The sequence below is a fragment of the Anguilla rostrata genome, chromosome 9, assembly GCF_018555375.3.
Source record: "Anguilla rostrata isolate EN2019 chromosome 9, ASM1855537v3, whole genome shotgun sequence".
Lineage (NCBI taxonomy): Eukaryota > Metazoa > Chordata > Actinopteri > Anguilliformes > Anguillidae > Anguilla > Anguilla rostrata.
Window position 1 is genome coordinate 8,198,804 of NC_057941.1, and position 23,786 is coordinate 8,222,589.

The 23,786-nt window shown below is 55.4% G+C and overlaps 1 protein-coding gene across 4 annotated transcripts in view; it reads right to left on the bottom strand.

Annotated features, from left to right (window-relative positions):
* LOC135262805 (BCAS3 microtubule associated cell migration factor-like) overlaps window positions 1-23,786 on the bottom strand; it is a 249,493-nt gene that overhangs the window by 133,663 nt on the left and 92,044 nt on the right. For 3 of the 4 annotated variants that reach the window (XM_064350070.1, XM_064350073.1, XM_064350071.1), the window contains 3 exons: window positions 20,710-20,810; window positions 18,752-18,948; window positions 18,322-18,419 (listed from right to left, as the gene is read on the bottom strand). In XM_064350070.1, coding sequence (XP_064206140.1) covers window positions 18,322-18,419; window positions 18,752-18,948; window positions 20,710-20,810 — 396 coding nt within the window. Of the gene's footprint in view, window positions 1-17,669; window positions 17,898-18,321; window positions 18,420-18,751; window positions 18,949-20,709; window positions 20,811-23,786 lie in introns of those variants that run through there. The other variant, XM_064350072.1, reaches the window with a different exon arrangement.

Sequence of the window (23,786 nt, forward strand, 5' to 3'; positions counted from 1 at the left end):
GGAGAAAGAGGGGTTTGGACCCACTGTGCTACTCACATCCGTCTTCATTAGCAGTGATTACCCCCCTCCCCCAGACACACAGACACAGGCACACACACTCCACTCCCCCCCAGCCACACAGACACACACACACACACTCCACTTCCTGCCATACACATACATACAGACACCACACACATACAAACACACCAACCACACGCACATAAACACCACAAGCGCACACACACACACACACACACACACAAACATAGACTCCCCCAACCCACACGCAGACCCCCCCCATCCACACACACACATACACACATACCCCACACACGCACACACACACACACACACGCACACACACACACACACACGCACACACACACACTTCCCCCTGCAGCTGAGGCAGGCAGGGGACACAGTGCGGTAAAGGCCTGCTCACACCGGGGGCCTTGATGAGGCTGAGGGCCAGCCAGGCCTCCCTAATCAAACCCTCGTTTGTGCCCAGTGTGAGCACTGCCCCTCTGGCCAGCCCTCCCTCATACGCACTGTGTGCCACTTACAGCACAGCAGGCAGAACACAACGCTACTCCTGAGACACAGAGAGGAGAGCTGACCCCAGCTTCTCCCTGTTACTGATGCTGCCATTTACTCCCACTGACCTCAGATCAGTGATATTTCTACAGCAGGCAGAACACAACGCTACTCCTGAGACACAGAGAGGAGAGCTGACCCCAGCTTCTCCCTGTCACTGAGGCCGCCATTTACTCCCACTGACCTCAGATCAGTGCTATTTCTGCAGCAGGCAGAACACAGTGCTACTCCTGAGACACAGAGAGAAGAGCAGACCCCAGCTTCTCCCTGTTACTGAGGCCGCCATTTACTCCCACTGACCTCAGATCAGTGCTATTTCTGCAGCAGGCAGAACACAGTGCTACTCCTGAGACACAGAGAGAAGAGCAGACCCCAGCTTCTCCCTGTTACTGAGGCCGCCATTTACTCCCACTGACCTCAGATCAGTGCTATTTCTACAGCAGGCAGAACACAGTGCTGCTCCTGAGACACAGAGAGGAGAGCTGACCCCAGCTTCTCCCTGGTACTGAGGCCGCCATTTACTCCCACTGATCTCAGATCAGTGCTATTTCTACAGCAGGCAGAACACAACGCTGCTTCTGAGACACAGAGAGGAGAGCTGACCCCAGCACCTCCCTGTTACTGAGGCTGCCATTTACTCCCACTGACCTCAGATCAGTGCTATTTCTACAGCAGGGCACGTTTACACAGGCACTCACTCTACTGTGCACATATACTCCCCTTCAGAAAAAATGAATTCATTCCAGATTCAGACTGACACTCACCAACACATCTTTGTTAAAAAAAAAAAAACACACACAGCTGAACAGGCACAAAAATCCATGAAGAATTCTTGTCAGTCAGGCCCCAAAAAAAACCAAAAAAAACACACATACGCCCCATGCCTGCGAACGATAGCTCATGGGCTCGGCCCTGTTGTGACTGGATTCGTTACCAGTGGAAACACACACAGCACCTACAGGGAGTAATAGTGCAAAACACCCCAGCACTCGCCCCCCCCCCGCCCCCCCTAAAACAACAGAGCATTGTAGATAAAGCTGCCCGAACCCACGCTCTAATCTCAGCGGACATTAATCTTTTCAGCGCGAAGGTGAGGACGGAATCGGAGCGTGACCGCACGTCAGCGGCGTTAGGAAAACACAAAGCTCCGCGGCGGCACCCTCGGAGATACCGGCACGCCGGCCGGCGTCAGAGCTGAATTACTGCTCACCGGCTCACCGGCTAACGGGCTCGTACCGGAGTCCTGACACGGCTGCCCTATAGCTGTACCTATAAACACACAGCCAGAGCTGTAGCCCTATAGCTGTACCTATAAACACAGCTAGAGCTACAGCCCTATAGCTGTACCTATAAACACACAGCCAGAGCTGTAGCCCTATAGCTGTACCTATAAACACACAGCCAGAGCTGTAGCCCTATGGCTGTACCTATAAACACACAGCCAGAGCTGTAGCCCTATAGCTGTACCTATAAACACACAACCAGAGCTACAGCCCTATAGCTGTACCTATAAACACATAGCCAGAGCTGTAGCCCTATAGCTATACCTATAAACACACAGCCAGAGCTGTAGCCCTATAGCTGTACCTATAAACACACAGCCAGAGCTGTAGCCCTATAGCTGTACCTATAAACACAGCTAGAGCTACAGCCCTATAGCTGTACCTATAAACACACAGCCAGAGCTGTAGCCCTATAGCTGTACCTATAAACACACAGCCAGAGCTGTAGCCCTATGGCTGTACCTATAAACACACAGCCAGAGCTGTAGCCCTATAGCTGTACCTATAAACACACAACCAGAGCTACAGCCCTATAGCTGTACCTATAAACACATAGCCAGAGCTGTAGCCCTATAGCTATACCTATAAACACACAGCCAGAGCTGTAGCCCTATAGCTGTACCTATAAACACACAGCCAGAGCTGTAGCCCAATAGCTGTACCTATAAACACACAGCCAGAGCTACAGCCCTATAGCTGTACCTATAAACACACAGCCAGAGCTGTAGCCCAATAGCTGTACCTATAAACACACAGCCAGAGCTACAGCCCTATAGCTGTACCTATAAACACACAGCCAGAGCTACAGCCCTATAGCTGTACCTATAAACACACAGCCAGAGCTGTAGCCCTATAGCTGTACCTATAAACACACAGCCAGAGCTACAGCCCTATAGCTGTACCTATAAACACACAGCCAGAGCTACAGCCCTATAGCTGTACCTATAAACACACAACCAGAGCTGTAGCCCTATAGCTGTACCTATAAACACACAGCCAGATCTGTAGCCCTATAGCTGTACCTATAATCACACAGCCAGAGCTGTAGCCCTATAGCTGTACCTATAAACACACAGCCAGAGCTACAGCCCTATAGCTGTACCTATAAACACACAACCAGAGCTGTAGCCCAATAGTTGGACAGCTCAGTAGACAGAATGTTCCGGAGCTGAGGAGCACTCGCACCTCGTCCATCACTCTCTCTCTCCTGGAGACAAACAGGAAGTGGTAACTTCGTGCAGGAGTGTTGCAGTTCTCTCCCCCACCTCCCCCCCTCCCAGGCAACTGGGGCACTCCGCGCTGAGCTCCAGCCCGGCCCGCGCTCACATTCGGCAGGACGTCCCGTCCGTCCCGGCGGCTGAACGTGAGGCGCGTGCGGAGACGATAAGCACAGGGCGAACACCCAAACCCCCGCAGCCCCACCCGTCCTGGGACGCAGCAGGAAGCGGGGGCTCGTCCCTCCCGACCCCACCCCCCCCCACCCCCCACCCGCCCTCGTGCCTAGCGGCGTCTGTGTCCAAGCCCCCGCGCCGCACACAAACGGCGCATTCTTCTCCGCGCGCGGCGCTCCCAGCTACGCCTAATCAGACGCAGGGCGTCCCTAATTGGGGTCAGCGGCGCCGCGCAGCGCAGTGCGATGACTAACGCCGCCCGGGCGGCTCCCCAGCTCGTCCGGGGAGGCCCGGGGTGCCACGCCCCGTTCCCCGGCTTCCTGCTTCCGCCCGAGCGCTTCCTGCACGCCACAGCGCCCAGGGGGGGTGGGGGTCAGCAGGGGGGTTTTGGGGTGGGGGGGGGGGGTGTGTGTTGCCATGGTAGTTCCAAACAGTTCATCTCAAAGCCTCCATCGCACTGTCTCCAGTCCCGTGTGCAGTGCTCTAGAGGTCTTTCAGAACGGCCAAATCTTTCGGGAGGGGGGCTTCAGCGTTTGGCGTGAACGGGGGGGGTTCCCAGGGCAGAGGAGCATCGTGGGTAAATAAGCGCGGACGGGGGGAGGGGGGGGGTCCGCGGCCGGTGACAGCGGCCAGTGAAATACTGCGCCGATGATTCATCTCGCAGACGGGCAGGTCAGCCACCCTCTCAGCAGCCGGGACACGGTCTCACGCTTCGGACGCCCACAAACACTCACACACAAATCTATTTCACAGCCCTGCACCGGACAGGAGAGAGAGAGAGAGAGAGAGGGGGAGAGAGAGAGAGAGAGAGAGAGAGAGAGGGGGAGAGAGACAGAGAGAGAGGGAGAGAGAGACAGAGAGAGAGAGAGAGGGAGAGGGAGAGAGACAGAGAGAGGGAGACAGAGACAGAGAGTAGGAGAGAGAGGGAGAGAGAGAGAGAGAGAGAGAGAAAGGGAGAGGGAGAGAGAGAGGGACAGAGAGAGAGACAAAGAGAGGAAGAGTGAGAGAGGCAGGGAGGGGGTACTCCACCTCTTCACACCCAGGGGAGCAGATGACAGGGCTGCATTCTCTTCACGCGAACCCTCCCTGACAGCAAGGCAGCACGAACACACCCCACCAAAGTGAACTGTTTGTTGCCGGGCGCGCTCTTATTAATTTCCTCCTGGCTTTTATTTTATTTTTTTGCGTCTGCGCTGGGCTGGGAGCGGGTGTCTGTGCCGTGCCCCCGACGCCTCCCCCCCCCACCCCCGCCCCCCGCCCCTCCCTCCCCTCCCTCCCCCCCCAAACTAAATGATCCTTTAATTTCCTGCCGGCCTCCCCATCCCCGGGGCGCCCTTCATCGCATGTAAAGTTCACAGCTCTTCCTCCCTCCCGTCTGATCCTCCATCGCTACGCCGCGGCGCTGGGGCGCGGGACGCCCCTCAGCCCCCCCCCCCCGACTGGCCGCCAGACCGCATCCCCCTCCGCGAAAAAGAAGCGTCGAGCAACGAGACACAGTCCTCCTGACCCCCCACCCCACCCCCACTCCCCCTTCCCTCCCTCCCTCTCTCCGTCTCTCCCTCCTTCCCTCCCTCCCTCCTCAACGCATCCACAGAGACCTGACTCCGGAACTGACTTAGGAAGTACTTTAATGGTTACCAAACTTTTCGGGAACCGCGCGAGCTCCGCGGGACTAAACATGTGTTTAGAGGAGACAACATCAGCAATCACCACTTGACCCCCCGACAGGCCAAGGGTCGCATACTTCTTCTTTCCTTTTTTTTTTTCTCACAGGAGAAAGAAAACTTTTACCAGATAATATAATCAGGAGAGAGCGCGAGCATGTCATGGAGGGGCTGCAAACATGCCTGTTTCCAGATGTCGGACAAGAGCGTTCAGAGAGAGCGCGGGGAGGAGGGTCAGCGTTTTCCACCGGGGAGTATTCGGGGTTCCGCGCTTTGAAAAAATCACACGCGCACACACACACACACCTCAGCGCACGCTCACACACACACACCTCAGTGCACGCACATACACACACACACACACACACACACCTCAGCGCACGCTCACACACACACCACGCGCGCACACACACACACAAACACACACCTCAGCGCACGCACACACACACACACCGCACGCAGATGCACACACACACACACACCTCAGCACACGCACACAGATACACACACACACACACACCTCAGCGCATGCAGATACACACACACCGCAGCGCACGCAGATATGAGCACACACACACACCTCAGGCACGCACGCACACACACACACACACCTCAGCGCACACAGATACACACACACACACATACACACGTACAGGTCAGCGCATGCACACACACACCCCTAAACACACACACATACACACACACACCCCCCTCAACACACACGCACACATCAGCGCACACACACACACACACACACACCTCAACACACACACACACAATCTCAGCGCACGCACACACATACACACACACCCCTCAATACACACGCTCATCTCAGCCCACGCAAACACATGCACACACACCCCTCAACACACACACACACACACACACACACACACACACACTCCAGGGCAGCACTGTGATTCCGTGCAGCTGTAAAACTATTCAAGGCAGGAAGAAGAAGGGGGAAAAAAAATAGAGCAACAATTATTTCTGCCGGTGACTTAAGAGCTGACGTGTGAATGAGTTGTTCAAAGAAAAGAAAGCAGAGTCATCCCTCAACGTTCCCACGACTTCCCCCTGCAGTCACCCCCGTTACTGTAAGTGATCCCGACCCCCCGGGTCTCCTGGGATTATTATTTACAGCGACCGGATCGGAAATGTGAGAGAAACACACCCTCCCTCCCTCCAGCTCCCTGCGGCCGCCTGGCTGGAACTGACAGGCCTCTCCACCAATCACACGGGCGTTACAGGCCCACTCATCCCGCACCGGGGGGGGGGATATGATGGATGGAGAGGTCTGAAACAAAACTGGAAAAACAAAAAAAAGAAAGCTAGAGGAAGAGGTCCGGGTTAGGCGTCGATTAATGAATCTGTGTGTGACAGAGAACGCCCCCGCCACGGAGGAAGACAGAAAAAAAGATTGATGCAAAAAAGAAAAGAAGGGGGAAACTACAGAAGGAAAGGGAAAAAAAAGAGCAAAGAACAAAAGGTGAGAACCGCACTAAAAACAACCCCGACATTAGTTTGGTCTGGAAGCAGTTACGGGCGAGTCATTAGAGAGCAGTTACCGATCATCACACTTTATTACTCATCAACAGCTGTGCAGCGCCAACGCACTTTCTCCCCGAAAAAAAAAAAACAGCACGATCAATCACCCTTTGTTCCGCCGGCCCTATCGGACGCGGTAATCGCCAGCTCTTTCACGACCCCGCGTTACAAACACGACCGCTCGTTTTCCTACGCCGGGACCCGAAGTTTCATTACACACACACACACACACACACACTCCGGGCTCCAGGTAGCCCCGAAAGTCAGCTTTTCGACACCGCCGCTTTTTAAAATAAAAAAAATAAAAAAATATCACCCCTTTTATCCGTAACTGAAAAAGAAACCGCAAAAGAGAAAAGAGTAACGGAGAGGAGCTGGAGAGGGGGTGAGGAAGTGCATCCGCAGACGTCCCACGGCTTTTTCGGCTATCCCGCAGTAATCTAAAAACAGCGCCTCCTGTCAGTCTGAGGCAAAGAAAAAAAGGGCTTTTCGGCGTGACTGGCCGTACCAAACTGTAGCCTCAGAGATCCCCCCCCCCCCCTCCGGCCAGGACCGCAGAGAAACGGCGGCGGGTGAGCAGACTACGCTAACCCGCCAGCGGAACAACCGTTCACCGGTTCGCTAAGGATAGGCCAAAATAAAATAATTAGCGGTTCGATGTTTATATCGCACAGTGAGCTGGCAGCGGGGCGTCTGGCTAACAGTTTAAAGCAGGTTTTTGTTCCCCTCGCCCTCCTCTCCCCCCGCCCCCCCCCAAAGCACATGATCCAGGCGCAGAACTGGGCCAGAGAACACATCAGAGAGCGCTGAGAGACGACCCCGTGAACGTTGCCTCCGTTCGGCTGAGCCGCGCCGCGGCGGCGAAACACCTCGCGACGCTAAGCGCTTCGCTCGTCCGCTTCCTGCGCCGCGCCGAGACCGCGCCAGGAGACACAAACTCGTAAAAGGACGCTGCGTAGGAAGCGTCCACCTGGCGCAGGTGAATTATTTAAGGAGAAATACATATCACCTTTTTGCTGAAACGATAATGCTACGTCGGCTGTCGCGGCGCAGAAATGCAGAGAGCTTACGGGCCCAAGCCATCGAAGTAATAAACAGATAAATATTGAGCGTTCTCGTGCTAAAAATCAAACATCCTTTAAGCTTTGCCTAAGTCACCCTCGGGCACTCTGGTGTGTTATCCTGAGGGGTGCTATATTTAACACGTTTCGGGGAAAGCCGTCATTAAAGGGAAACATCTGAGAGGCAGGTTCAGGGGATGAAGATTCGCTTTCACTCGGTTCGGAGGGAAAGGGGAGTAAAAAGGTGGGAAAACACAGTTTCGGGGTCTCGCAGACTTCCCCGCGGTCGTCTGCGTTCCAATAGCACGACCCGACACCCAAGGGAAACAACAACGTAAAAAGCAAAACAAAGTCCGACCGGGTAACAGAGGGGTTAAGGAGGGGGGAGAAAAAAATAAAAAATCACATTCTGAAAATGTTAAAGGTTAGAAGAATAATCGCTCATTTGAAAAAAACCACTACATAAACATTTTTCCGGATGCAATTTTCAGTCCGAGGATACATTTCCCAGTAGAAATCAGCAGCTAAGAGGAAATCGTTTAGTCCCCGTAAAGTGCCAAATTGTATCCTGATTTTCCTGGTCTGGCCTCATTTTCAGAACTGGTGGTAAGAGCTCTGCAGTCTTTCACCCGAAGGCTGCGTAAACATGCCTTCGAAAGAAAGACATAATCCTTGTGTGGGCTCGCTCACGGAGGCTTATGAAAAATGTTTTAGACTCTTTAGCCACCCCCCCACCCCCCACCCCCCCAATCTCCTACCACAGGCAGAATCCTTTAGAAAATAGACAGGGGGGGGTACGAGCTGTGTTCCGACATCACAGCAGCAGAGATTTTAACGATTTTCATTTTCGTTTCACGTAAAAAAAAAAGTAAATGAAAATAGCTCAAATAAATTTTTTTTTAATTAGATGGAATGCAGTGTATTTCCAAAAGACATTTATGTTTATTAAAATCGATAATGTGCCACCCCACCAAACGTGGGATTGTACTGAAGTAAGCCACAGACATACGGCAGCCTGTGTCATCTGAGGCCACCACACGCTCTTCTGCAGCTTCATAAAAAGATTAGACCTCAGTCGTTCAGTCCCTCTGAGGAAAACATGAACTTCCTCACCTTCCCGCGAGCTCGCCCCGGGAACACGGAGCGGGAGAGGGAGAGAGCGCGGGTTTTGGGAAGGCCTTCCCAGGAACGCCGCTCAAAAAAATCACATATTTAGAAGAGGTTCGTATTAAAGACACGGTGTGTTTGTGTGTGTGTGTTTGTGTGTGTGTGTGTGTGTGTGTGTGTGTGTGTGTGTGTGTGTGTGTGTGTGTGTGTGTGTGCGTGTTTACTGCCAACTCAGTGGATTATGCCCTGTTGACCAGTGTGCCCACAGTAGAGCCCCGCTGTTTTTTTTGGGGGGGAGATGGGGACGTGGAGCGCGTCCCACCGCCCGGGGGGGGACCGAGGAGGCCCGGGGGCGGCCGGTGCTCCTTATCTCCGCGCCGCCGCCGCCGTGGAGGTGCCGATCGGAGCTCCTCCTACTTACAGGCTGACCCAATTAGGGGGTGGGCATCACCAGGGGGCCGCCGGGGGGGGCAAGGTGCAGGCAAACGAACAGGCCAGAACACCTCACCACACCGCACCCGGATCCTTCTCCAGGAGATAAGCCTTCCCCCCCTCTCCCACTCACCCACTCTCTCACTAGAGCTCTGTTTTGCTCTCTCTCGTTCCCTCACTTTCTTTCTCTGTCCATAGTCTTTCTGACTATCCCCCTCTTTCTCTCTCTCCTCTCCATTTCTCTCCTCCTTTCCCCTCCCTGCCCTCTTTTTTTCCCCCCTCTTTCCTCAATCACTCTCTCTCTCCCTGTCTTTATTCACTTTGAATCCGAAATGATTTGTGCTCCGCTCCCGAATAGCAGCAGCGGTCCGGGGGCGTGTGGGGGTTCTTATGGGGAGTGATGTATATTAATACGCACTCTCCGCGGTGTGTGGAAGGTGCCCAGGACCCGCCGCACGGCTCGCTCTGCCACACGAGTCCAGACCTCCTTCAAAAGACGCGTCTTAATAAGAGCGTGCTCCACACAGGCCCGGGCCAGTCACCGCAGAGCCATTTTTCTCCAACCCTGGCTCCAGCTGAATGAAACAAACCGCACTTTTCCTTCGGTGCCTTCCAAAAATAACCCTGCCCCCCCCCCCACCCAACCCGCACCCCACCCGCAACCCCTCCAACTCCTGCATGTATCAACATTAAGATAACTACATGGTACTGTATGTACAGCAGAATAAATTAGCTCAAATAGTCCACTGTTGCTTTTACACTCACTTCTAATGCTTTATTGAAAACACATGTATTTCGGGGGGGAATTTCAGTATTTTTTTTTTTTTTTTCGCCCTCAGTTGTCCCGGGAACGGATTTTAAGCTTTCGCGTGAAGACGAGGGAGAAGCCAAAAACTCCGCTTCCTCCAAAGCCTCGCGGCGGCGTCCGCTCCGGCGTCGAAACGGCACGGACGGGAGTGTTTTCGGACCCAGCACCAGAAAAAAAAAAAACGTTTTTTAAAAATCATAAACACGCAATAGCGTTAGAATCTCAGCCTCCATCGACAGGGCACTAGCCTTTCAGCATTCCAGCAAACGTGCATCCTGCCTGTTTATTACAAACACATTTCCCCGACACGCTTATTTAGGGTAATATATACAACTATTCGCGAGTTCTGCCATAGTTGGCTATCGGCCCTTCAGCCCGAGGAAAGTTCGGCTCTTGAATCAATTTGCCGCGGATCCGAGCTGAGAAAGGGGGGCATCCAAACACGAGAGAAAGTTCCAGAAGATCTGCGGAATCCTAATGAGATCGCTCGGCGTATTTTCACACGAAACATCCCTTTGGGGGGGGGGGCGGGGAAGAGGGGAAAAGGAAGAAAAGAAAAAAAAAAAGGAAAAAAAACAATTAATAAGGCCAAGAAATGATGTTTTCCAGCCCCGTTCGTACAATAAGGTATAAATTACGGTGATAAGATCAGGGGGGAAGAAAAAAAAAGTTCAAACGGAGAGGTTTTCGCGTCTGGGGCCCCTGTCATCAAATTAATGGATCTCACTTAAGAGCGGCTCCCAAAGAATGTGATAACTGGAGCTTCCTGCGCTACTGATAACGGCGGAGCGGCTGAGCGCATCGCCGGGCGCTACGCGGACCTCCTGACCGCACGCGCGCGCGAAGAGCCCGCGGCGGGAATGAGCCCGCGGGGCCCCCGGGTCGCCCGGACCGGCCGGGGGGCGAAGCAACAAAAGCGCGCTCTCCTCTGCCCCTTTTTCCTCTTCACAGGGGAGAGCGAAAGCCCCGGGCTTTTATGGCACCGGGAGAGAGAGAGAGAGAGAGAGAGAGAGAGAGAGAGAGAGAGAGAGAGAGAGAGAGAGAGAGAGAGACCGGCGTGTGAAACGGAGAGAGAGAGAGAGAGAGAGAGCCCGGCGTGTGAAACAGGGAGAGAGAGAGAGAGAGCCCGGCGTGTGAAACGGAGGGGCCCGTGAGTGTGTGGCAGCGCCAGGCTGATCCGGGCGAGGAGAGGACTGGTCACAACGCAGCGGTACCAAGTACCAAAGACTGGGGAGAGATCCTCAAACACCAGGGCAGGATACGGGAGTGGAATTCCTGCCTGACATTTTTCACGTTCCTCCGGTGATTTGAAACGCACGCACACACACACACACACGCACACACACACGCACGCACGCACACACAGACACACACATATGCACATGCACGCACACAGGCAAGCAAGCATGCACACACACAGACACACAGACACACGCACATATGCACATACACACACACAGGCAAGCAAGCAAGCACACACACACACACAGCACACACACACACACACGCACACAGACACACAGACACATGCAGATACACGCACGCACACAAGCAAGCAAGCAAGCACACACACACAGACACACACATACATGCACACACACGCACATACACACACACACATACAAGCACACACATACATCCACACATGAACACCTGAACACACACACAGTCACACACCCACACACACACACATACACACACACACACATACAGTCACACACACACACACACACCCTCACACACACAGCCGCACACTGAAACGCACAAGCGGTTATTTCCAGGTGAAGACAGAGGAGCTGGAGGCGCCGCACCCCGGCCGCTTCCCCCCTCCACACCTCGCGGCCGCCACCTGGCCCGGCCGCGGGGGGGACGCGCTCGTCCGGCCCGGTCCGCCCGCCGAGCGGACACACAAAGGGGGGCTCTGTGTCCGCGGCGGCCAGGTGAGCAGATATCATCTTCCAAACACCGAAACTCATCTGCGCCAACGCAGCGCAGGAAATGACCCGGCCGGCCCTCCACACCTGGGGGCCTGTGGGGGGGGGGGGGAGCCTGGGAGAGCACAGAAGGCGAGAGGGGGTCACACACAAGCCCCGCCCCTTCTTCTGGAACACATCTTCATCTGACCGGCGGACGCCGCGTACTCTGATAAAGGCCGCCCCCCCGATCCAGCGTCTACCCTCTCATACACGCCCCCCCCTCAGCACCGCTCCCTCCACTGAATTTAATACAGTGGACAGATCTCTCCCTCCCCCCCTCTCTCCCTCCTTCTTTCTGTGAAAAAGTTTCCGGCTCACACCGGCATTTTCGGACAAAGGGCCCGGAGGCGTGGACGGGCCGCGTCACCCGAAACCCGAAAAAGAAGGCGGGGGGGTTCACTGCCAGGACCCTCCCGCGCCTTTCCGTGCACAGTTCGCTCTCGCCGGCGCCCCCGGCAGGCCGCTCCAGGCCCTGCAGCACAGTGAGCACTACAGCTCAGAACTCCGATTGGATGCTCAGGAGGGAAGCAGGTCAGCCTCACGCAGCAGGTAAGGGAGGACTAACGCACCCTGTGGAGGGTGCAGTGCCCCCAAAACGCCAGTACCCGCCAGCACGCACGGGACCCTCCAGGAATCGAGCTCGATAGCTCTTTCAAACCGTCTTCTAGTTTTACACGCCGCCTTCGGAGAAGGGGAAAAGACAGCCAGCTCTCCGTGTGTCAGCTGTCTTTTGTCAGAATTTCTCTGTCATGTAATTGACACAATATTATGCCAAGAGGAAACGGAATACACTGTAATTGTAGATGTGTGGACTCAGGTGGAAAATATGATAACAATACATTTCACTGCAGTGCAACAAATTGCAAAATCTTAAAGTAATAACCTGTACATGAATCAATGAATTATTTCTGAAGTGTTGTAACACACTGTTTTGCAATATATTTATCAACAATATTTAAGTTCCTTGAGGAATAAATGAATGAAACAATTCAAAAAGAAAGCGTAATAAAAGGAGGCAGGACAGGTTCAGAGTAGATTCGTTGTGAGTGCAGCAGTCAGGTTTCTGACGCGCGGTGATGAGCAGATTGGGGATCATCTCGGCACCCCCCCCCCCCCGGTGTGAGGTGCGTGACTCCGGGCTCATCGGCCAATCCCCCGGGGGCGTGTGAGGAGGGGTGGCACGAGCGCAGACTGGCACCACATGTTCTGCCACACATGCCCGGAGCAGGGGCAGCTTAAAGCCCCAGCTGGCACCCCTGTTACTGCACATCAGCCCCCCCCCCCCCCCACCCACCCTCCCCAACCCCCACAACCCCCTCTGCCAGAGTCAGGACTGATACCGTGTGTCACGTCAAAATCAGTCTGTCAGTCGAGCCCCCGGTTCTGTCTGTGTGGATTAGCCTGACCTATTTCTGATCACCACCATGACATGTAAGAGAAGAACCCCACCCCCTCCGACCAAACACGCATTCAACTGATCCCAGAAGGTTCTAACCCGAACCCTAACCCTAACCCTGCTCCGAGATCTACCGTCCTGAGGGTTTTCACTCCAACCCTAACAAAGCAAACTCAACAGCTGGAGCTCATGTTGAGCTCCTGTTGAGTAGAATCAGGTGCGCCAAATTAGGGTTGATATGGAAACCTAACAGGGATGGTAGATCTCAAGGAACAGGATTGGGCAGCCCTTGTTCTATGGTGACCCCCTGATGATACCTCCACCCCGTTTCCTGGTTCTCACCCTATCACCTGCTACACTGCCCTGCTGTGATGGCAACAGCCTCCCGTTACTGTGGAAACGGGCATCTTAGGCTGAAGTGTGGTGATATTTCTGTGGTGCACAGTGAACAGCTCATCCTGAGGCAGGACAGACGTTGGGGGCGGGGGGGTGGGGGTGATGTGGAGCAGGAGGGGGCAGTGAGGGTGAGAGCGGTTTGGGGCACGTCGGACGCCCTGGCAGCAGCGCGGGAGAGCGAGCGCACGCAGGCGAGGAGGGGGCGCGGCAGATGCCCGGCGTGCTGGCGTCCGATCAGCGGCTTCGAGCAGCAGCTGCTCCGCACGCCCCCCCCCCCCCCCTCCCCGGCCCCCGGCGTTCTGCCGCCCGCAAAGGCTGCTGGGAAACGGCGAGCGGACGGCACGCCCCGGGACGCGCCGAGCCTCTGGACCGCCCCCTCTCTCCGCGCGGCGTCTGACGAGCAGCATGAAGACGTTATCGGCGGGGAAACGCTGACAGAGCGGACGACCCACGTGCAAATTCAAACAGGACGCTCCGATTTTCACCGGTCTCGTCGACCCCGACGGGAAAAAAAAAAACCCGCACCTCGGCACGGCTGACGCGCGAGGAAGACCAGCGGCTCCCTCCCCAGGTTCCGTCCGAGGAAGAGGAATTCGGCTCGGGGGGGGGGGGGGGCGCGAGGTCTCCGCGGCCGTCTGCGATCGCTCAGGCCCGATTTCACGCGCGCGGCGGTCCGTGAGCCTCCTGCATGTGCTGAGGCCATTGGCCGTCTCTCTCTCCCAGAGGCGCGGTGAAAGAGGAAGAGCGGAGGAGAGGAATAAATCCAGGCGGCTGCCAGACCGTGCTGAATGCATTTGCTGTCGTGCCGAAGAGGAGAGGAAAAGGGGAGATGCCGCAGGAGACAGAAAGACAGAGAGACCCCGCCCTGAACCCCAGACACATGGCCGCCCGCAAGAATGCCGTCTGTCACGGCGGGGCCGAGAGGTGGACCGAGAGAACAAAAAAAAACAAAAAAAAGTCAGAAATAAGCACCTAAATCCCACCTTTCGCATTATTCCGGAGCCCTAGGGGTCAGCAGAAGAAAGAGGCAGTGTGTGGGAGGCTGGGGGCGGGGCAGTGCAGGTGGCAGGCCATGGGCGGGGTTGGGGGGCTGGGGGGTGGGGGGATGGGGTTGGGTGCTGGGGGTCAGAGAGACGGGGCCCTATCAGCAGTGATTAAAAAAAAGAGCCCTTTATTGTGAATGAGCTACCGCGGGCCTGAATGTGACCAGTATCTCCGACAACAAAGTGTCTTTATGAGCCGGCCAGGTAATTACAGGCCGCGGGTCAGGCCCCTCAGCCCATATCCATTACCATCCGATCTGCCCCAGCGCCCGGCCGTCCAAGCCCCAGCGTCCCGCCACCCAACCCCCAGCGCCGGGCCGCCCGAGCCCCAGCACCGGGCCGCCCAAGCCCCAGCGCCCAGCCGCCCGAGCCCCAGCACCCTGCCGCCCAACCCCCAACACCGGGCCGCCCAAGCCTGACCCGCTGGGACAGGGGAGCCCCCGGAGCGCTCGGCCCTGTTCCTGCTGCCCCCCCGGGCCCCGCCCCTCACTGAGCCAGGGAGATACACACACCTTCACACCTACTGCCTCTCAGACTCTCACACACAGACACGCTCTCTCTCTCACACACACACACACACACACACTGTACTCTTTCTCTCTCTCACACACACACACTCTCACATACACACGCACTCACACAGACACTCTCATACACACACATACTCGCACACACACACACACACACACACACACTCACACACATGCACAGTCTCTCTCTCTCTCCCTCTCTCTCTCTCTCTCACACACACACACACACACACTGTTGTTATTGTGACTGCTCTTACGGCCTTATTCAGAAGATTATCCAAACGTGGACTGTCTACACACAAGTCCTACTTCACGGGCACTTGCACCACCACACTGCCAGTTTATCCACGTTCATCTGGAGAGGGAAAAACATGACGGTGGAGAGGCTGGAGAGGCTGCTTCCTGAACGGCAGCCAAATGAAAAACAACCCGACGGCCCCGTGGCCAATCCCGCGTTGGTTGGTCGCCGTAGCGTCAGGGGGACGGCCCCCCGCCCCCCCTCGCCCGCCCGCCCGCGCGCACACACACGCGGTGATAAAAGGCCGTCGCGGTTCCTGGCGCTGGCGCTGGGAGATCCCCCGCCCCCGATAGCCGGCGGGCGGGTGAGCGGCGAGCGCCCGCCGCGAACGCCGGCGGCTAACGGCGGGGTGTCCTCTCCACTCAGTCAAAACAAAACAAAATCAAAAGACGCCACCTCCTCTGTTCCCGCGCGCTCCGCTTTATCAACCGCCGTCTCCGCGCCCGGCAACAAAGCGCTGTGTCGTCTACGGCAACCGGAGGGGGGGGGGTGGGGTGAGGGGGGGGGGGGTGCGATAGCGGTATCGATAATGCGCCCCAGCGAGCCGCATTGATTCAGCGAAACTGAGACAGTGGCCTTAGTTCCGCCCTCGTACCGCAGTGTCAGTGGGCCTGTGAGAGGCTCCCGGTCATAACCGCCGCCCCCACCGCCAAACTCGGGGAATATGGCATTTCATACGCCCCTGCCCCCCCCCCCACCCCCCTCCAGAGGCGACGGCGTCTTCGGACAGGGGAGAGTATCGCAGTCCCTCTCCCTGTGCTGCAGCATCCTGCGTGTGTAAACACAGCAGGGCTGCCTTTCACCCCGGTCGATGCCATTAATGATGTGTAGGGTTCCTAATAACCCACGCGAGAGCGAAAAAGACTCGGCCGGTCAGAGACACTGTTACCGCCCCCGCTCTGGGGGAAAAAAGCCTGTCTCAACCAGCGTTTGGTCTCGTAATGAGACGCAAAAGCTTATTTTTTGTCGCTCAGTCAGAAAACATTATCTTGTTATAAGTCGCTGTTTGTTTGACGAGTGACAATGTCTTACCCCACTGGCAAATCTTCAAATGAAAAGTGAAACTGCCTCACCACACTGGCAGTGTTTCTGCCTCCTTTAGTACGAAAAAAAACGCATTAGAAATAGGATTTGAAGTGTAAATATAAGACTAAAGATACTTGTTGAGATGTAGAACTTGTTTATTGTTTTTTTCCGCAGTGTGAAATCAGCGGTTGTCAGTAACCCGGGACCGTCCCACCTGCGTGCTCTCCGGGCGGGGGGGGGTGTAGGATCGCGCAGTCAGCAGGATCAGGGAGGAGTGGGGGGGGTGGGGGGGGGCTCCGTAATCCCCGGGACAGACAGGCAGGCCCGCGCGGGCGGCCGTTTGAAGAAGGTAAGACAAAGCGATGTGCGCTGATAAGAGGCGGCGCCAGGCCGGGCCTCAGACGCCGCGCGGCGAGCGATCGCACGCAGACTGATAAGGATCGGCCGTAAAAGCCAGCGGAGCCTGCACCAGCGCCAGCGCGGGCTGCTAACCTGGACCCCGGGGGGGGGGGGGGGGGGCAGGGGGGTCCTGGTTCAAGCCAGGTAATAAAAATTTACAACCTGCGTTAAGGAAAACAAATCTGACAAGACCCACCCCCCAACGAGGCTGGGCTCCGTCTCCCCCCGACGCTGCAGCCGGGGGGGGGGTTCGGGCCCGGTCACATGACCTGCGGAAGGAGCTTCTTGTTCTCGTGCTCCTTCTGTGTCTGTATCCACCTTGGATCTATACAATGATTAATTATTCATATGTGAAAAACAGAAGCTAGCATTTTGGGTCACAGCATCATTTGGACTGTCTGAGACTGTTGTCACCTCAATAACAGTCTCACACTGCTGTTACCCCAATAATACTGTCTGTCAATGCTGTCGCTTCAATCACACTGTTTAATTCTGCTGTTCTCACAGTGTTGTTACCTCAATAACACAAACGTACTGTACACCATTGAATATATACACAAAAGACCCACAGGCATACCATACGTGACTGTGAATGGAGTCCAGGATATGAACAAGACACCAGCACAATGACAGGTTATCAGAAGAGCCAAAGTGGTGTGCAGCAGTCTTATTCACATTAAGTGTTGGTAAATAAAAAAATAGCCTTATAACTTTTTTATAACAATTTTTTGAAATAAATGATTTTAATCACAGACCTTTCGATGAAGTGTTTCTGAAAAGGGCCTTTTTCTACGGAAGGAGTGACACGAACAGCACGATTTCCTCAGAAGCGAAAGGGCTTTAATTTCAGTGGCTGTATCTCACATGCGACACGCACAGACACAACAGCAGCGCTGTGGGCACTGAGGCCTCCTTTAAGAGAACAGCCGTGTGCCAGCGCTGATCGCTGCTGATTGGATTATCCTGGCGCAAAAACAGGATGAGAAATACGATAAGGCAGGTAAACAACAACAAACGAATCTAAAACGAGATTAATTTAATCTGACCCAAAGATCGAGAATAGGAAGTCTATTTATCCAATCATAAAGGGGTTATGTTCATAATATCTGTGTTCCGCGCCATGAAAAACCTCAGCTCCCGGAGAGCCATTTCCGCCCGGATCCCGCCATAGCAGGCGGAACTGACCGATTGTCTCACGACACCATTAAGCTAGCTCGCACAAACTAACGGTAACTACATGTGAAACAAACTCGATGACTTGGCAGCGCGCGGAACACATCTCCCGCTGAACTAGCAGACGTCCACACGCGCAGCGAGGTCGGCTGCAATTGGTCTAAAATATCACGTGGGTGGCCCGCATAGCACAGCGGCGGGCGTCAGGCCCTACCTGCTCCGGGGTCCATGGCGCCGGGCAGACCCCGGCGATCCGCCACCAGCCTGGAGGACCCGGGCATGCTCACTGGCTCCGAGCGGACGGGCTGGATCCTGCCGCGCAGAGCGAAGGAGCGGGTTAGCGCGCTGCGGCGTGATTAGCGCTGCGGCACTACTAGCACTGCGCACTTTAGCACTGCGGCGCTACTAGCACTGCACTTATAGCTGCGGCACTACTAGCACTGCAACGTTATTAGCGCTGCGGCGCTACTAGCACTGCGACGTTACTAGCCCTGCGGCGCTACTAGCACTGCGACGTTACTAGCGCTGCGGCGTAATTAGCACTGTGGCCTTATTAGCGCTGCGGCGCTATCAGCGCTAACTAAAGGCTATGGGAAGCGTTAGCACTCTGTTTAGCGCTTAGCGCCCTGATTAGCGGTTAGCACCTGAGGCTGTGCAGGTCCAGGTCGTCGGTGTCGAAGTCGAGCAGAGGCTGCTGGGAGTCCATGCTGCCCTGGGACTGCAGCACGGAGGAGCTGGAGGAGATGACCGTGGTCTGGCCCGACGGGTGCAGCGTCTTGAACTGGAACTGAGGGCCCATCCACAGGCGCCGGTGAGGCCCGGTGTGGGTCACAATCTCAACCTACACACACACACACACACACACGTATGCAAACACACACACACACACACACGTATGCAAACACACACACACACAGACGTATGCAAACACACACACACACATACAAAACTCAAAGTAATCACCACATCCATGAACAGGGTGAAGACACCATATCAGTATGTTGCATGAATTCATCCCACAAAATTTTGTATCTCGATGATCAAGCACTTCACTGGAAAGGTTCCATTCTCTGAACGTAATATCTGGCCCACATCAAACCAAATTTCACCTCAGCGAAATATCTACATTATCATAGACAGGAATAAATAATAATGTAGGTACTGTACAAAAACGGCACTCAGACATTAGACAAATAAATAGCCATATCGTATTAGCATAAAACAATTATCACCGATTTGTTCCCCCTTTTATACCCAAGCTCTGTTTTGATTGGAGGAGCAGCGATGTCAGACTGAAACCAGGGCGCCGGCCGGCTCCTGTTTACCCCGCCGCGGACTCGCACGCCGCGCTCCTGCCGCAGCTGCGCAAAATTAGGCCACGGAAGGAGGAGGATCGCTGCGCTCTCTGCAGTTAACACCATCAGTGTTGCGTCGCCCCGGAGACAAACAGATGCCGCCGCCGCGCGTCGCCGGGGCGACGGCCAGATGTTCCCCCCCGGACCCCTCTTGTCGCCTCGCTCGGTGACACGCCGCGTCGCTCCGCTCTGACAGCTCTCGTTACCCCCCCCCTGCGCGCCTCGCCACAGACGCCCCCCGCTGCAGGACACGGCCTTTTCACGCCAGGCCTCCCTTTGTTGACATAACATAAGTCAGAGACGCGGCCTTCCGTACGGATCGCCTTTAAAAAAAATTTTTTTTTTTTAAATCATCCGGAAGGTTTAGCAGCGTTAGCCCAATAGCTGTCACGCTACGTTTTCGTCACTTTTAAAAAAAATCTCGAATGCGGACGGACGGTGGCGGACGTCAAACGCCTGGACGAAAATGGCGGCTGCTCTCGCAGCGGCGAGGCCACGCCGCTTCCTCTAGTTTTCCGCGAAGGACGCGGTCAAGCTGACAGAAAGAGCGCTGCGCGCGTCCGAAAGCGTGGCGGGAAAAAAAAAAAACCCTCCAGCGCAGTCAGAAAGGTCACAAACTAATGCAGCCGGCTGCAACGTTCGGATCAATCCAAATCCCTTAAAATGTTTTTAATGCTAATCTAATAAACCCCAAACCCAATTAAATGATAATGAAACCCGCAAGACTGCAGTAATGCAATTTATTCATCTTTTTTATTTCATGTACTGCATGTTCTGGCCTGGAGACTATTGTACAACATGAGAGTGTTTTAATCAGCTGTGAGATGAATTCCTCAGCAGGTACCTCCAGTCACCTTTGATGGTGTCAGGACTAATGCACAAAACAAAACTGAGAGGCAAGGAAGATAAACGTGTGCAGGTATTAATTAATTGGAAAATGGCAACAAAACAAGACACAACATATTAAAATCAAGAAATTAAGGTAATTTAGAAATGAAATAAAATAAAATCACTAAGGAAGGAACTAAACCAAATCAGGCAAAAATCTAAACAGCTACACACAAGAGATTCAGCAAAGCCTTCAAAAAGAAACACCCAGGTTGGTCTCAATTGTAACTGGGCATTGGGTTTCCATGTACAAAGCCCTGCTGTTTTTTCGGTGGGTGCTAAACGTGGTGGGTGGGTGTAAAGAGGGCGTACGGTCAGTGTAAACGCGGCGGCTCTGGCGTGCCTGACTCCGTGCCCACCTGGGACAGCCACTCCTCGTCCTCCTGCCCGCTGTGGTCCGACGCCAGGCTGTCATACGACTCCTGCCTCGTGAGGGGGCCGGGGCTTCCGGGGGGCACCACTGCGGGCACACACAGAGACACGCGGGCAGACTGTGTGAGAGACTCTCTCTAGTGTGTGTGTGTGGGTGAGCGCATGTGTGTTTGAGTGTGTGTGTGTGTATATGTGTGAGAGAGAGTATGGGTGAGTGTGTGTGTGTGCGTGTGTGTGTGGTGAGAGACAGAGAGAGTGTGGTGTGTGTGCATGTACGCGCGTGTGTGTATGCGTGCGTGTGTGTGTGTGTGTGAGCATGTGTGTGTGTGTGCGCGTGTGTGTGTGGTGAGAGAGAGAGAGTGTGTGCGTGTGTGTGTGTGTGTGTGTGTGAGTGTGTGTGTGTGTGTGTGTGCGCGTGTGTGTGGTGAGAGAGACAGAGAGAGTGTGTGTGCGTGTGTGTGGGGAGAGACAGAGAGAGTGTGTGTGCGTGTGTGTGGGGAGAGAGACAGAGAGAGTGTGTGTGTGTGTGTGTCTGTGTGTGTGTGTGTGCGTGTGTGAGTGTGTGAGTGTGTGTGTGTATGCGTGTGTGAGCGCGTGCACGTACGTGTGTGTGGTGAGAGAGACAGATGGAGCTCTCACAGGCTTGAATAAGCAGGCGCTGGGAATGGAGTCGGGAGCAGAATGAGGCGCATGGCAGCATCGCTCAGGGCTACAGCAGCTTTTGCTGCAAATTTGTCTGATAGGAGAACAGGCAGTAAAGCTGTCAGGTTTTCATCTGGTGCACACGGGACAAGCTGATGTCTCTCTCTCTCTCTCTCGCCCTCCCTCCCTCCCTCCCTCTCTCTCTAGCCAGGTGTTGAGCCTGACTCGAGTGCGCTGAGGTGTCTCAGCCTGGTTTCCACGGCTCTCACCGCGGCCACGGTAACGGATACGGAAGCCTCCGGAGGCCAGCGCGACCGGGCGCTCCCGTGCTTTTATTGTATCACAGCGCTCCCGCACTCTTATTGTATCACGGCGCTTTTATTTTATCACAGCGCTCCCGCGCTCTTATTTTATCACGGCGCTCCCGCGCTCTTATTTTATCACGGCGCTCCCGTGCTCTTATTTTACCACGGCGCTCCCGCGCTCTTATTTTATCACGGCGCTCCCGCGCTCTTATTTTATCACGGCGCTCCCGTGCTCTTATTTTATCACGGCGCTCCCGCGCGTGAGAGCCCAGGAGAGAGGTACGGGCGGGGAGTTCATTCTGAGGGGAGGGAGGGGAGCCCAGGTACTTTGATTTCTCATGCGTTCCCTAATGGACAGGAACAAAGAGAGCCTGTGTTACTTATTAAATGCAATCTAGCAGCCCCCCCTCCGCCCCCCCCCCACCCCCCCACCCCCCTCCTGACCGGTCCTTCTCGCTCTCTGACCCCGGGGCACAATGGGCTGCTCACTAATGAATTATTGAAGTTTATTGATGGTCAGTTGCCGTGCGGATCGGGTTTCCTCCGGGCTGTCATTAGCCCTCCTGGCCTGAGTGGTGGACGGCGGCCGCGGCGGCCGGACGAGCCTGACGGCGGACGTCCCTGGCGCCAGAGGAGTCCGGCACGGTCCCGGGCCAGCGGTGCCCGGGGTACGAGCAGGCATCAGACCCGGCATCGACAACCCAGGGTTTACCTGCCGGTGCCGGGAAGCGCCCGTCGCCATAGGAACAAGGCGAGGGCTCCGCCCACCTCGGGCCCCCTCACACAAACTGCTGTTACAAGCGCACAATGAGAGACGGGCGTGCTCACCACAGAAACAGACAGGAAAATGGCGGCTGGAATGGCAGTACGAGTGCCAGGGGGTCCAGCGCATGAAGGCAGAACACGTTAAAAAAAGGTGCGGTCAGGTGTTTCGTCGGACGCGCCATCGAAATAGCGCCCCGGACGTTAGAACCGTCGGGGTCCCGGGAAAAGCCCCCAAAGCAGCCCAAAACAGACGCTCGCTTTTTAAAAAGCCAAAGAGCGCAAAGACAGATTTTCAGGCTGGGGAAACCTCCGTTCTCGACTTTCACCGTGAGTGAAAAATTTAAAAAAAGGCCTCCTTTGTGTCAGGGCAGAGGGAGGACAGAAGGCGGTGTCTGTGAGGGGGGTTGGGGGGGGCGGGGGGTTTGGGGGCAGCAGGTAGGGGTCAGGGAGCAGTGCCAGGTATTGACTGAGTGACCCCAGGGCGTGTGGCTGATAAGGCCAGCCCTGCCACACTGCTGATGTTATCTTCAGCTGGGGGGCGGGGAAAAGGAAGACCCCTGCAGACTGCCCCCCTGCTCCCCGATTGGCTGAAGTGTGTAGGGGCGCTGCAGCGTAAACGCGCAGACGGGACGGGCCCGGGGCCGGAGGGGTCCGGCGGCAGCGTCCCGCGGCAGCGCTGACCCCCGCGCCCTGGCGCCTGGCCCTTCCTTCGCCCGCCCCTGTCCCGCGCAGACCATTAGGCCCTATCGACAAACGCAGGAGAGGCGCTCCCCTAGGTTTCGGCCCTGCAATTAGTGCATTACGGCAGGTGGAGGGGGAGAGGGGGAAGGGGGCGCCAAGCCAGGTCTGACCCCCCCATCCCCACCCCCCCCGTCCTGTCACACAGAGGAGCCGGCAGCAGCACTACAAGGTAAATTATTCAGCGATCGCCTCTGTCTGCAGAAATTACACAGGCTGAAAGAGGTGTCTGAGAACGCACTGCAGACAGCCACACGGACACAGGCCCTCTCCTTCCAGCAGGAGGAACATGTCCTGAATCTCAGGAACGAACAACGCGGGGCTGGAAACCTTAAACCCAGGATGGTAATCAGGAACAGTCCGCCCGGCCTGAGCCAAACTCCCTTCGAAGACAAGTTATACGTCAAAAAAAAAGAAGCTAGCCCAAGAAAAAAAAAGCAATTTTTATGAAACTATAGCCGGCTATTAGCCTTACACGCGTCCCGGGACGTGCGGGGCGGGGCCCCCCGGCCTAAAAGCGTATCCGCTGGCCGGGGAACGGGCCCTTATCTGGCCATCGTCGGTGTCCTGTGCTCTTATCGTCTGGCGCGGGGGGGCGTGGCAGGGCTCCCGGC